Here is a 14370-nt window from a genome sequence, read left to right on the forward strand (position 1 = left end):
TATCCAGTGAATGTGGATGCAATAATTCTTATATTTTCCATCTAAACTCATGCACTTTTCACTGATATCCACCATTATAGTGTTTTTAAGTTTGTGCCCCACAGTGTGTATAGATACAGTGTAATCAGAGTCTCAGATCTGATCTCAGGAGCATGAGGGCACTCCTGCGTTCATCTCGACCTCCTTAACGTATGGTGTGAATTTGGTGGAAATATGAGAAGGCTGATTTTTAAGCCAAAAAAAAAACCTGGCTTTTTTTTTTGACAAAAAAATCCAACTCAGATTTTCACCAACGTCACATCATCCACTAAGGAGGTTGAGATGAACGCAGGAGTGCACTTAGCATCGTCCCATCATACTCCTTCGACATCACACCAACTATTAAACAAGAAACACTGTCTATACATATAAATGCATGCTATAAACACCACTAAAAATTTAAAAACAGCCCCAGATCTACCATGATGAATTAATTAAGTATTGAAGAGCTTTAACTTTTAAATGTCTCTAAAGAACTACTTTCAACTGTGTTTCCAGGCAGATGATTCCAAAGTCTAATGGTTCTCAGATCTAAGTGCTGAAGTGTGTTAGAAACGTCCACATATACAGTACAGGGCTTCGCTGGCAGAGCTGCTGTTCAAGAACACGAATCAACACCACCTGAACATTTGCATTCCACACTTCAACAGGGTTGTGAAATTTTTGAAAGATAAAACAATAGATCAGTGTGTCAAGGAGGAAGTAAATACTAGAAACTGAAGCTCTGTTTCCAGTAAAAACAACAGAGATCATTTTCATGGCTATTCTTCACCAGCATGAAAAAGTTCCTTTTACTTCTGTCATCAGTATACAATCGTGTGTCTGGGAAGACCGGCCTCACCTGAATCATCATGAATATTTCATGAAGGCCAGACTTGATTGGATGAAAGAAATGAGGGGAGGGGTTGGTTCCCCCCCATATGACTCAGCACAAAGTTCCTTCTAAAAGCTGTCCTTCCGTTTCAGGGCTCAGTTTCTCTGCCCTCTTGTCTGGGACACACACCTTTTCATCTGTGCTTTTTGGGTCTCTGTTGACATGTGGGCTGTGCTCTTTGTCGCTCTTTTGCTCCAGGTTTGGACAGCTGTAACGGGATATCCATCCGGAGCTCCGGTTGGGAGGTGTGAGGACATGACCCCTCAACACAATGTCCAGCCGCAGTCGATCCCATCTCCTTACACCATCGTCATCAGCAACATGACCTTCAGCACCAATCAGATAATCAATGGTAATCTCAAACGCTGTGACTTTTTATTTTATTTATTACAGCACTAAAAACGCCTCAGACCTCCTCACCGAAGAAAGAGGAGACTGGGAAACAGGATATGTGACATCTTCTGTAAGAGGAACTTGAAGGTTTCTCCATCACAAAGTGTTCTAGAAAGAACCCTTTATTGGTAGAAGATGGATGGATTGAAAAATAGTGATGGAGGATGGATGGGTGGAACAGATTGAGAACAATTGGATGAAAGGATGGATAATGAGCTGTTAGAAGAGAGTTGGATGGAGAGATAACTAATGAGCTGACCAGGAGAGAAGGCTAGATGGATATATATCAAGATCAGCGCAAGAAGGGTAAGATGACTCAAAAGATAGTGAGCAGACAAGCCTGTGGTGGAGGAATGGTGAACAGGTGAGAACATTGTAGATAGAGGAGAGGATTAGTGAACAAGTAGAGGTGGGTGGAGGGGTAGGTGATGATCAGACTGAGAGGAGGGCGGATGGAGAGATGGTGAACCAGTTGGGAGGTGTTTGATGGATGGTGAGTGAGAGCTGTTGGAGGAGAATAGATCTATTAAAAGATAGTGAGCAGACATGGCTGGATGGATGTTGAATAAGCTAGTAGATGTTTGATGGAGGGATAGTGAAGTGTATGAGAGGGTTGGATGGAAGGATGGAAAATGAGCAGTAGAAACAGATGGAGTTGTGAACACAATGGATAGATAGAGGGATAGTAGATTCAACTCAACAGAGTTTAAGAGAGAGGTAAAATGAACAGATGAAGGAGAAGTGAGAAGGTCTGCAGGGAGGAAGAGGAGGAGGAAGCGATCAGAGGTCTGACATGACGGATGGAGGGATAAAGTGATGGAACGATGAATTGCTGCTGGAATTTAGAAATGAATGCAGTGTTTGAAAGGGTGCAGATGTTTAAAACGGAGGTGTGATATTAAAGTTGTAACATGATGCAGCCTATAGAGGCAGTTAGCGCCCAAGAGGAAGAGCTTATAATGCTTCATAAGTGATTCATGATAACATTAGAGGGGGTAAAGAACCGGATCAGGAAACCTCCAGTGAGCTCAGAGACAGCAGGAGGTTGGAGGTTCTTTTTGGAAGTCTTGTGTTTTAAATATCTCTCAAGTTACTCAGACAAGCGCACTTGAGTGTGTGTCCACAGAACATGTGGAATATATTTTTAAAAAATTTATACAAGTACAGAAATGGATAATTGACACTGTATTACCACTAAAGATTTGGAGTTTTTTGTGTTTTTTATATATATATATATATATATATATATATATATATATATATATATATATATATATATAATGTGTGTGTGTGTGTGTTACTCACAATAACATACACACAAAGACAAATGTACACTCCTCATTTAAAGCTCATTTTCATGTCTCCCTCACGGTTTTTTTTAACATAATGGTAATAAATAATTAATTATATCTTAATTAAAATCCTGATTTATTTATTTATTTTTTCCAGTTATTTAAAAATAAATGATATTTTGGTCAGCTTTATATCCATTCAGATAATTAGAAGTTGTTAGATTTGGATGATTTAATTTTTAAATTATTTTTGCATTTTATTTTAATTGTTTTGAATTGGTTTAATTGGCATGAATTAGCATTAATAACTGTTTAAATACTTGTTTATGTTTATAATGTACAATGCACTAAATGAAGATCTAGATTTAAATATAGCTTCATTTGGTCGAATACAGAATGATTAAAAAGTTTTGTATTGTACTTCTTCCCACTCCTTTTTCGAACAATGTGCGGTGTTTTGTAATGTCTTAGCTCTTTATTTTATTTATTTTTTTAATTTCTCGTTTTCTGTCTTTTGTATGTACAAATAGTTACATACATTTTTATACATGTTTGAAATAAAAATAAATTAATTCCAAAATTCATTAATTCATTAATGTAAAATATCATTAAAAAAAGTTCCTGTTGATTTTAAAATAAACCACCATTAAACTGGAGCTTTTTATTTAATTTTATTTTCTCTTTTGTTTTTCTTTTTTGTGTTCGTGTAGTTTGATCTTTGTTTTTGTTTGAGTGTTTTGTCCGCCGGTTATGGTGTAGCTCCGGACCCAGTTCTGGGCATCGGTTCCCTCCAGGCCTTGGTTTGTCGTAGGTGATGCCTGTGCTCCTCGCAATGGACTGCAGTGAGCTCGTTGCTCATTTTAACATTGTGGTTGTCCAGCACTCTGTGCAGCGGTGCTTTAGTGCTTGGCGTGATGTGCTGAGCGATGTTGCTTGGTGGCGTTGCGGTGGCTGTGCAGGCGATGTGGGACTTGTTTTCATGCGCCTTTTGGTGGGACTGTGGCTGCTACACCACTGGAATGACATCCTGACCTCTATTTGGTGGACTTTTTTTTTTTTTCCCCCCATAATTGTAAAGTGACCTTGAGTTTTGAGAAAGGCACTATATAAATTGAAATTATTATTATTATTATTATTATTATTTTGTTTGTTCAATTTATAATGGCACCTTTAACGCCCAGGGTCACCACGCAATGTGAATGTAAACATCAAGTTAAAAAAAATGTGGTGATTATAAGGATCAGTAAAATGATTTTGTTCCTGAAATGGCTGAAAATTAAAACCTATTGCTTGATATGAAGTGATTCATTATTTAGTTTTTACAGTGAAGTGCTATACAGGGGGAAAATTGTTAATTGTTGGCTCTCAGTAAATCACCTGCTCCCCCTGCTGGTCAGAAACTGGCATGAGGCTTATTCCCCCCCCCCCCCCCCCCCCCCCCACACACACACAGAGTAGTTCATGATATTTCTATGTTGTAGAACTCTCTATAATATAACTCTTCCTTATAATTTTGAATATAAAACAATGTATTAATAATAAACATGTTCCTTTACAATTTCAGATCTGTTTTTCTCTGTAGAAGTGAATTTTTACAGCATTAAAGTTCTCAAACTCGTCCCTCATTGCTAATGAAAAGATCATGTGACCCGATGTCATGTCAGATACACTTAACCTGTACTTGTTTTACTGAGTTAAAACAACAATACAGGATTACATCATAAATCCTGAAAAAAAAATGCTTAGACACGCATCAAAATTCAGGATGAAGGATAAATCAAATCCTGAACTTTTTATGAAACCTTCCCTGAAAAATTCTACATATTTTAGTTTTGTATTTTGTGAGAGTTAGATGATTTCTTTTGAGGAGATTTTTGATGATTGGGACAAACATGATGCCAAAGTGGGGACGATTATTAAGAGTGCACTGGACATCTTGGAGTAAGTGGTGTGGTGTTAATATCGTGTGTGTGTGTGTGTGTGTGTCAGTGACGATTCAGGGCCCACAGTACATCGGCTTGCTCCTGCAGGCTCGCTCAGGCTCCGACACCAACGCTGTGGGGACCTGGAAAACTCCACCAGCCAACACCAAGTACTTAGCGGTGATTACACGCACTTCACATTTACAGCACAAAAGCATGAACGTGTAAAACAAACTGAACACATTCATGATTAATATTGTGCCTGATGTTTTATTGAAGGACGTGCATGAAATAGCTTTTGAGTGCATTTATTCTCCACCCATCACAGACTCTTTATAAAGACTGTTTGGACATGTCCCTGTCTTATGAGATTTTATTTTCATGTCCTGTACATGTACTTTAACTGATCCTGATGATTAAAATGATTAAATTCTGAATCCCAAACCTCCATCATAGAACGGGAAGCCATGGCCTAATGGTTAGAGAAGCAGCTTTGGGACCAAAAGGTTTGATTCCCTGGACCAGCAGGAATGGCTGAAGTGCCCTTGAGCAAGGCCCCTAATCCCCACCTGCTCCTCAGGCTGCGCTGGATGTTGCTCTGGATAAGAGCATCTGCTAAATGCGTTTAATGTAATATAGAATCCTGAAAATCTGAGAAACGAATGAAACTAAGTGCACTTTTGCTTTCAGCTTGACCTCGTTAACATACGGTGTGATGAAAATCAGAGAACACCTTTTTTTGGGGAGTAAAGAAGTCAACATTCTCAGGTTTTCAGTCGTTTCACCATGTCGCACTCCTGCGCTGAGATCTGAACGCTAAAGTGTGTCAGTGTAGCGAGTGTGAGCGATCTTGCATTACAGCAGCTATAAACATTTCTTCCCTCACTCGCTTCATTTTTTCGTCTCTTTTATTAATAAAGACAAAAAAGCGACTTGTCACATCACCGAGGAATCTCAAGAAGTGTAAACTCCTGTCCTGAAGATATCAAAGTTTATAGTTACAGCTTCACCTCTGACACTGGAGACTCCTTCCATAAATGTACAATAAACATCACCATAGCAAAGATGACACATTTTTTTAATCCATTTATGTGGCATGTTTGCTGTACAAGTCCCTGTGAAGAAGCTGTTACTATAGAAACAATAAAAGAACGAAACAAGTGCATTAATAGAATAGAAGTTACACAGTCAGTTTGTGGTGTGTGTGTGTGTGTGTTGTAGTGCTCAGGAAACAACTTCAGTGCCATCACACACTCCGACAGAACCCCCAAGGACAATAAGACCACCTTCAGCTGGATTCCTCCAGCTTCCCTCAAAACTGCCTTCATAACGTAAGCAACCTGAAAGTCCTAAACATCGGTTATTAATCACTGATCAATAATTCAATGAGTTCCTGTGAGATTTGTGGCATTTGGGTGGAGGTTTTGATTAAAATAAGACACTGAACTGATGGTAAAGACAATAAACAATAGAAGATGACAAATCAATACGCATTTATGTACATGCACGTTACCTAAGTAACAGTGCAAAAGTAATGGCACCTACTTTACAGCTTTGTTTACTACACACTTCACCCAATTTTATTCCATTTTTGTCTGTTGTTAAATAATGCTGTTATTTATTTGTATGTCTAAAAATATTACAGTACTAATTTGTATTAATGAATACTCCTTTTTTAAAAGTATTTTATTTAATTCTTGTGATTTTTCTCCTTCAGGGCCACTGTAGTCTCAAACAGAACCACATTTTGGGTAAAGCTCAAATCTTCAACACTGACTGGAGGTGAGGTTTAATCACAATGATAAATGTTACACTTTAATTTAATTAGGAAATTTCTAGAGTGTAAGTTAATGCATTTTACAATCAAGGACTTTAATTTTACAGAGTAACATTTATTTTATATTTTGATCGATATACAATGATCTCGAGCATTGTTTAAGTGTAGTATGTTGAAAACTGGAGGCTTGGATCTCAGCTCAGGAGCATGACAGGACGAAACTAAGTGCACTGTAGGGTTCGTTTAGGCCTTCCTAATATGCTGTGTGAATTTGGTGCAAAATCGGAGAATGTCGATTTTTTTTTCCCTTCTTCTTCACCTAACACCCCCCCCAAAAAAAAAAGCCTAAAACATTACCTTTTTTGGGTGAAAAATTTGAAAATGTCAAAATTTTCACCAAATTCACTGGGGTGTACTTACTTTTTGTCTTGTCACACTCCCATGCTGAGATCTGAGCACTTTCGGATGTTGATGTGAGTGAGCTTGTGTTACAGCAGCTATAAAGAGTTATTCTTTCACCAGACTCCTTTTTCCTCTCTTTGAATTAATAAGACAAAAAAAAAAGCGCAATGTGTCACGTTACTGAAGAACTAAAACTAAAAAAAAAGGATGCATAACTTTGTCATGAAGATAACTGAAAACTAACCCTGGGGACTCCTTCCATGTTAAATACAGAAAAATGTTAAATCTCCTTGCAGAAATGTCGCCATATCAGTGATGACATTTTTTATGTCCATTTATGTGGTGTGTTCGCTGCGTCTTTGCTGTTACTATAAATACGATGACAGAATGAATGCATTAATAGGATGTTTTGCACATTAGCACTTTAGTTCATTCCTCAGTCAGTTAGTTTGTGATGCGTGTCTGTCTTCGTGCTCAGGAAATAGCTTTAATTTTGCAGTTAAATAATGACATCCTGCTATTTTCATAAGCACTTGTCATGAAGAGTCTCTGAAGAGCTGGTTTAAAATCCTGTGTGTCTGTGACCTTTGACTTCTCTCAGTCTCAGGTGGAGTGGCTGATCCCAAGATGGCCGTCACGTCTGTTCTGTTTCTCACACTCCTGATGTTGACTGTGTTCTAGTAGTTTGTGAATGCACCATCAGTGACCTCCCATTAGTCGAGTCCTGTTACGCACAACATTGTCCATAAGTTGAGTAATAAAACTGTAAAAAGATTTCAGGATCTCAAGTCGCTGATGCATGAAATCAAGCTGTTTTAATAAATTTAATAGGTGATTCACCCAATGTCTGACTTATTGTGTGCAGCATCACAGGGACCTTCTGTCACTCTGAAATTCAGCAACATAGTGTAACCCTAAATAACCCTAGACACTAGGGCTAGTCAAGTTAAGTCATTCGTATAGCGCTTTTAATAATAAACATTTGTCGCAAAGCAGCTTTACAGAATTTGAACGACTTAAAACATGAGCTAATTTTGTCCCAATCTATCCCCAATGAGCAAGACCGTGGCGACGGTGGCAAGAAAAAACTCCCTCAGATGACACAACGAAGAAACCTCGAGAGGAACCAGACTCTAAAGGGAACCCATCCTCATTTGGGCAACAACAGACAACATGACTAACAGTTTTAACATGAAGTCAGTTTCACTGATGTTGGAAACTTGAGTGCAAAACTGTTCATGACAACTGCAGTCCTAAAGTTAGCAAGTCAACTGTAGTCCTCAACCATAAAAGCATTACTGTAAGAGTCCAGAGCGTCCTCCAGGTGTGACTTTCAACTGTCCTCATGGGGTCGTCCTCCACAGGAGTGATGTGATGAGACTCCAGCCAGACACAGGGCACCAGGATGGATCAGGCAGGTCTGAGGAGCAGAAGAGGTTCAGCATCTCAATCCCAGGACCGACATGTAACTCAGAGGGACAGATTTGGGGGGAGGGGAAACAGGTTGTTAGGTATGCCCAATGTCACCTGAATAAGTAGGAACAGAATACATATTGCACTGAGGACAAGCAGGGACTCCGGCGACTAACTCTGACATCATAACTAAAAGGGGAGAGCCAGAAGGTAACACAGGCATGAGGGGCCCCAGGACATAAAGCAGCAGCCACTACACCGTCAACAAACTCAAGTGAGCAAGCGAGTGGGGACTGACAGCATCCATACATCCCAGTTTACCAAAACACACTGTCTGAGGACCCTCCAGATCTACTCCTTTACCTCAAACACCATTAACACAAGGCTTGACTAAACAGATCTGTTTTCAGCCTCGACTTAAACACAGACTGTGTCTGATCCCCAAACACTACTTGGAAGGCTGTTCCATAACTGTGGGACTTTGTAAGAAAAGGCTCTGCCCCCTGATGTAGCCTTCACTATACAAGGTACCAGCAGATAGCCTGCACCTTTTGATCCAAGTAGGCGTGGCGGGTCATAGAGGACCAGAAGTTCATTCAGGTACTGTGGTGCGAGACCATTCAAAGGTCAATAGTAGTATTTTATAGTCAATAGGAAATTTGATTGGGAGCCAATGCAGTGTGGATAAGACAGGGGTGATGGGGTCGTATTTTCTAGTTCTAGTAAGGACTCTTGCTGCTGCATTTTGAACTAACTGGAGCTCGTTTATGCACTTATTGGAACATCCAGACAGTAAGGCATTACAATAATCCAACCTAGAGGTAGCAAAAGGATGAACTAGTTTTTCCACGTCATGTAGTGACATTAAATTTCTTATCTTAGCAATATTTCTGAGATAAAGAAAGCTATTCGGGTAAATGTTATCAATGTGAGTTTCAAATGAAAGACTGGGGTCAATAATCACTCCAAGGTCTTTTACTGCTGCACGTGAAGAAACAGAAAGGCCATCCAGAGATACTGTGGAATCAGAAAACTTACTTCGAGCTGCATGTGGTCCGAGTACAAGTACTTCAGTCTTGTCAGAGTTAAGCAGAAGGAAGTTAATAAGCATCCAGTGTCTAATGTCCTTCACACATTCCTCAATTCTATTAAGCTGGTGTCTCTCATCAGGTTTTGCAGAAACATACAACTGTGTCATCAGCATAACAGTGGAAACTAATACAATGTTTATGAATAATATCGCCCAGAGGTAACATATATAAAGAAAAAAGCAGCGGACCCAAGACAGAACCTTGTGGAACACCAAACTTTACCTCAGTACGTCTAGAAATATCACCATTTACATCAACATACTGATAGCGATCAGTTAAATAAGAGCTGAGCCAGGAGAGGGCCGTTCCCTTAACTCCCACAACATTTTCTAGTCTATCCAGAAGAATGGAATGATCAATGGTATCAAATGCTGCACTAAGGTCAAGCAACACAAGCAGCGAGACACAGCCCTGATCAGACGCCAACAGTAGGTCGTTTACTACTTTAACCAGAGCCGTCTCTGTGCTATGATGAGGTCTAAATCCTGACTGATACATTTCATGGATGTTATTCCTATGTAAATATGAGCATAACTGCTGTGCCACAGCTTTTTCAAGGATCTTGGAGATAAAGGGGAGGTTTGATATTGGCCGATAATTGGACAGCTGACAGGGATCAAGGTCAAGTTTTTTTTAATCAGGGGTTTGATAACTGCTAGTTTAAAGGATTTGGATACATAACCGATCCTAAGAGAAGAATTTATTATTTTTAGAAGCGGTTCAATTACTTCAGGTATTATCTGTTTGAATAGACGTGTAGGTGAGGGATCTCGTACACAAGTTGAGGCTTTTGATGTGGAGATTAATGAAAGTAATTCAATTTCTCTAAGGGGAGTAAAACATTCTAATTGCTGATCTGATACAGTTATATTGTTAACTACAGGGTCACTTACACTGTCTGACCTTAAATTAGTAGTTTGAATTTGTCGGATATTTTCAATTTTGTCATTTAAAAAATTCATGAAGTCGTTGCCACTACATACTACAGGTGTGCATGTGTCTATAGTGGACTTATTCCTAATTAATTTTGCGACAGTATTAAATAGGAATCTAGGATTATTTTTGTTATCTTCTATTAGGGAGGAGAGATATGTTGATCTCACAGCACTAAGAGCTTTTCTATACTTCAGGAAGCTCTCCTTCCACGCTAATTTGAACACTACCAATTTTGTTTGACGCCATTTACGTTCCAATTTTCGAGTGGTCTGTTTTAAAGTGCGAGTGTCATCGTTATACCAGGGTGCTAATTTTTTGTCTCTGACCATTTTCCTTTTAAAGAGGAGCTACATTATCTAAAGTATAGCGGAACATTAAGCATTCAGTTACCTGATCAAGTTCTGCAGGGGCTGACAGTGACCCAATCAAAGTTGATAACTCTGGGAGATCATTTATAAAGCTCTGTGCAGTAGTTGGCGTGAATGTATGTTTAATACAGTAGCGTGGTGAGGTGCATATATTATTACTCAGACATATTTTGAATCAGATGAGATAATCCAAGATAACTTCAGACTGTGGAAGTGTGACTATATTTTCTATGTTTAACCCGAATGTTAGTATTAGATCGAGGGTGTGACCACCATTATGGGTCGGTCCTATGACATTCTGATTAATCCCGACTGAATCTAAAATGGACACAAACGCTGTTTTCAAAGGGTCTTCTGGGTTATCGAAGTGAATATTAAAATCTTTGACAACTAAAGCTTTGTCTAAGGAAATGACCAGATCTGAGAAAATCTGCAAATTCAGAAAGAAACTCAGAATATGGCCCCGGGGGCCTGTAAATAATAAGTAATGGAATTAACTGGGTAGACTTATTTTTCAAGGCTACATACATTATATGAGTATGAAGAACTTCAAATGTATTAAATTTATAACCAGGTGTGTGTGTTACACCCAGATAATCATTATAAATAACCACGACGCCTCCTCCTCTGCCAGTTAGACGAGGCTGGTGTATATAACTGTATCCAGGAGGACTCGCTTCATTTAATGCTATATATTCATTTGGCTTAATCCATGTTTCAGTTAAACAAAGTACATTAAACTCCTGATCAGTAATGAGTTCATTAACCATTAGCGCTTTAGATGTAAGAGATCTAATATTTAATAGCCCCACCTTTAGATCAAAAGGTGCTGGCAGCAGCTGTACAGTCAGTATGATCTAATTTTATATTGATTAGGTTACTGGAACAAACTCTGAATATTTCTACCTTTTTGTTGAGCTCGGGGAACAGACACAGTCTCGATGTAGTGGACCCTGAGTGACGACTCTGTGCAGCTAGCAGACAGTCGGTTTAGCCTGTTCGTCTGCTCCCTGGCCTTGGCTCTGGATTGTCAGAAATTAACTAGGCCTGTTCTGAGACTATGACCTATGCTGCAGGAAATGAGAGCAGCACCTTCCCGAGTGGGATGGATACCGTCCCGCCCTAACAGGCCAGCAGTGCCCTCAAAATTAGCCCAATTATCTATAAAGCCCACAATGTTTTCAGAGCACCACCTGGACAGCCAGCAGTTCAGCGACCATAACCTGCTGTAAGCTACATTGCCACACCACATTGGGATGGGCCCAGAGCATACTACAGCATCGGACATCACCTTCTCTAATTTAAGCACCTCTACAAAGTTACTCTTAATAACCTCAGACTGATGAAGGTGTATATCATTAGCTCCTGCATGGATAACTATCTTTGAGAACCTGTGCTTGCCTAGGACCCCAAGATTACCTGCTATGTCTGGCACCTTGGCTCCCGGTATACACCTGACTAAAGCTGCTGGTGCCCCTAAAGGCTGAGCTAATTTCACGTGGCTTATGATAGAGTCCCCTATAACCAGAGCTCTTTCAGGTTTCTTAGTGGGTGCATCACTAAGGAGGGCAAACCTGTTCGACATGTGACACAGAGAGGAGTGGTGCTCCCATGGGCGAGCCTCAGTGGTAGCTTTGGCTCTACGCTTATGCCGCCGAGTCGTCACCCATTCGCCCCGCTGTAAGGGCTCTAATGCCGGAGTTGGGGGATTACTAACTCCACCTAGGGAATCCAGACTTTCCCCTACAGAAACTACACTGTTCTCATTCTCACTGACCTTCTCTAAAGCCTGGATATGCACTTCTAACACGATAATCTTCTCCGTCATAGAGCTAACTAATCTGCACTAATCACAAATAAAGCTATTGCTAGCGACAGAGGAAGAATGACTAAACATCCTGCACTCAGCACACTGAACAGGCTGAAGGTGTGCCATGATGAAAGGATTCACGTACCTTAATTGAAGATCTGTTGATATTAAAGCACATCTGATGCAGATGACCTCTGCTTATGGTTTTTCGCAGGAGGAGGAAAAAAAAAAAAAGCTTCCGGTCTTGGCGTTCTTCCGAAAAAAAATGGAAAAAATGGAAAAAGAAAAGTGAAAGGTACAATAAAAAACGAAGAGGATACTGGAAAATTATTTGTAGAAAAAAAAAATTTGTAATTAACGCCAACACTTGTGGAAAAACGACTCACTACAAACAACTCAGGAACCAGGAAGTTAGTTAGTGTAGCCCTAGTGTAACCCTAGCACAGCCCTAGTGTAACCCTAGCACAGCCCTAGTGTAACCCTAGCACAGCCCTAGTGTAACTAGTATAACCCTAACTAACCCTAGCACAGCCCAAGCATAACTCTAATGTGCTAGTGTAAGCTCAACCCTAACGAAACTTGAGTCCATCGCTTTCCCCAACTTTAAACACATTTCAAATACTGTGTTATTTCTTTAAACTCTCCTCAGCTTGTTTCTCACTACTTTTCTTGGTGTAAGAAAATGAGACTAAAATAATTATACATTTGTAAGAAGTATTTTTATCCTGTATTTGATATTAAGCTGGTAATAGGAAAATTATTCAGAACTTGATTCAGTTTCTAAAGTGTGATAATACGACAGTGGCTTTTTCCTTTTTCTGTAATTATCTCCTTGTCAGAAAGCCAGGGGAATAAATTAGCACATAAACACCAAAAAAGTTACTGAGAGCAGTGTTGGTTGTGTGTGTGTGTGTGTGTGTGTGTGTGTGTGGGGGGGGGGGGGGGGGGGGGGGGGGGGGGTGTTTGCAGTTATGAATGTAGAGCACAGTGTGTGTGTAATGCAGATCTTGTGACACACTTGAGTTGAGTGCAGTATTTCTGGCATCTCTCATCCTCATGGACTGTGTAAATATTAGTCTCTCTCTCTCTCACACACACACCAGTCGAGTTTAAAGTGTGACAATACGCTAAAGTCACAAGACAATAACACGCACACCAAAATATCACTTCATCTGGAAATAAATATTTTTTAGACATGAAACACCTCAAAAAACTGTTTCCTGGACTGTTTCCGGTCAGGAAAACATTACTGCTATTCTTCATCCTCATGTACTTGGTGATCATAAAGTCCCCACTCACAGGATCTCAAAAATTAGCTTTAATGTCTTAAATGAGCTGCCATGTCTGGATAACGTTAAAATAATTTTGCAAAAACTTCCCTTTTTAAAACAAACTATAAGAGAAGGATTTTTTTCCATTTGGAGAACAAAAACTTCAAACTGTAACTGGATTTAACTCTCCACAAGGCGGTGCTCAACTGAAGCTATACACAAAATATCTTAACAGCATTACAAGTATTTGCTTGATTGAAGTTACACAATCAGCTACATAACATACACTCACCAGAAGCACTGATATCTCCAGTACTTTCTTCCATGCTTTATTTTTTTCTAACATCTCTATAGAACACATAACGAGAGGTCACATATGACAGGATAAGATGAAATCAATTACAAGTTTTCTATTTTTGTGCATCAAGCTAATTGCAGGTTTGAACTAAACATCGGACCACATGTGCCTGAGGATCGGTCGGGGGGGAAACAACTCAAGACGACCTTCGGGATTCTATCACTTTATTTGAAAAGAGTGAAGAAAATCTGAATTTAAAATGTCACGTTCTCGCCAAAACCATGTCGTGTCACATTTTATGGTACATGTGAAATTGTGTAACTGCTGCTTTAATGCTCATCTGCATATAATTTTAGTTGTGGCCCAAAACAACTCCAAACAGAATAGAGGATTAAATGCGATGACTGTTTACCTGAGGTGTGGCCCAGAGTTACTGTGCCTGAGCAGGTAATACAGACAGGTAAAACATGTAATTGACACACAT

At 39.6% G+C, this 14370-nt stretch overlaps 1 protein-coding gene and 1 long non-coding RNA gene across 2 annotated transcripts; one reads left to right on the forward strand and one right to left on the reverse strand.

Moving 5' to 3' along the window:
- The first annotated feature begins 1002 nt into the window (after positions 1-1002).
- Positions 1003-7538, forward strand: si:dkey-251i10.2 (uncharacterized protein LOC562682 homolog). The gene is made up of 5 exons (XM_060912974.1): positions 1003-1265; positions 4588-4700; positions 5742-5851; positions 6238-6302; positions 7301-7538. Exons 1-5 carry the CDS (start codon positions 1076-1078, stop codon positions 7378-7380), a joined length of 558 nt encoding a protein of 185 aa, XP_060768957.1. The 5' UTR covers positions 1003-1075; the 3' UTR covers positions 7381-7538.
- On the reverse strand, positions 6192-13242 carry LOC132875858 (uncharacterized). Its single transcript, XR_009651889.1, has 2 exons — positions 12463-13242; positions 6192-8119 (listed from the first exon to the last, which is right to left on the reverse strand). It is a non-coding gene; the product is annotated as an uncharacterized LOC132875858 (long non-coding RNA).
- Positions 13243-14370: the final 1128 nt, after the last annotated feature.

The sequence above is a fragment of the Neoarius graeffei genome, chromosome 28 (genome assembly GCF_027579695.1).
Source record: "Neoarius graeffei isolate fNeoGra1 chromosome 28, fNeoGra1.pri, whole genome shotgun sequence".
Lineage (NCBI taxonomy): Eukaryota > Metazoa > Chordata > Actinopteri > Siluriformes > Ariidae > Neoarius > Neoarius graeffei.

Bases quoted from the DNA above. Each gene is read 5' to 3' on its own strand.
- si:dkey-251i10.2 (XM_060912974.1), top strand. From the start codon at position 1,076: ATGTGGGCTGTGCTCTTTGTCGCTCTTTTGCTCCAGGTTTGGACAGCT. The intron at 1,266-4,587 runs GTAATCTCAAAC...TGTGTGTGTCAG, and splicing joins CACCAATCAGATAATCAATG to TGACGATTCAGGGCCCACAG. The intron at 5,852-6,237 runs GTAAGCAACCTG...TTTCTCCTTCAG, and splicing joins CTCAAAACTGCCTTCATAAC to GGCCACTGTAGTCTCAAACA.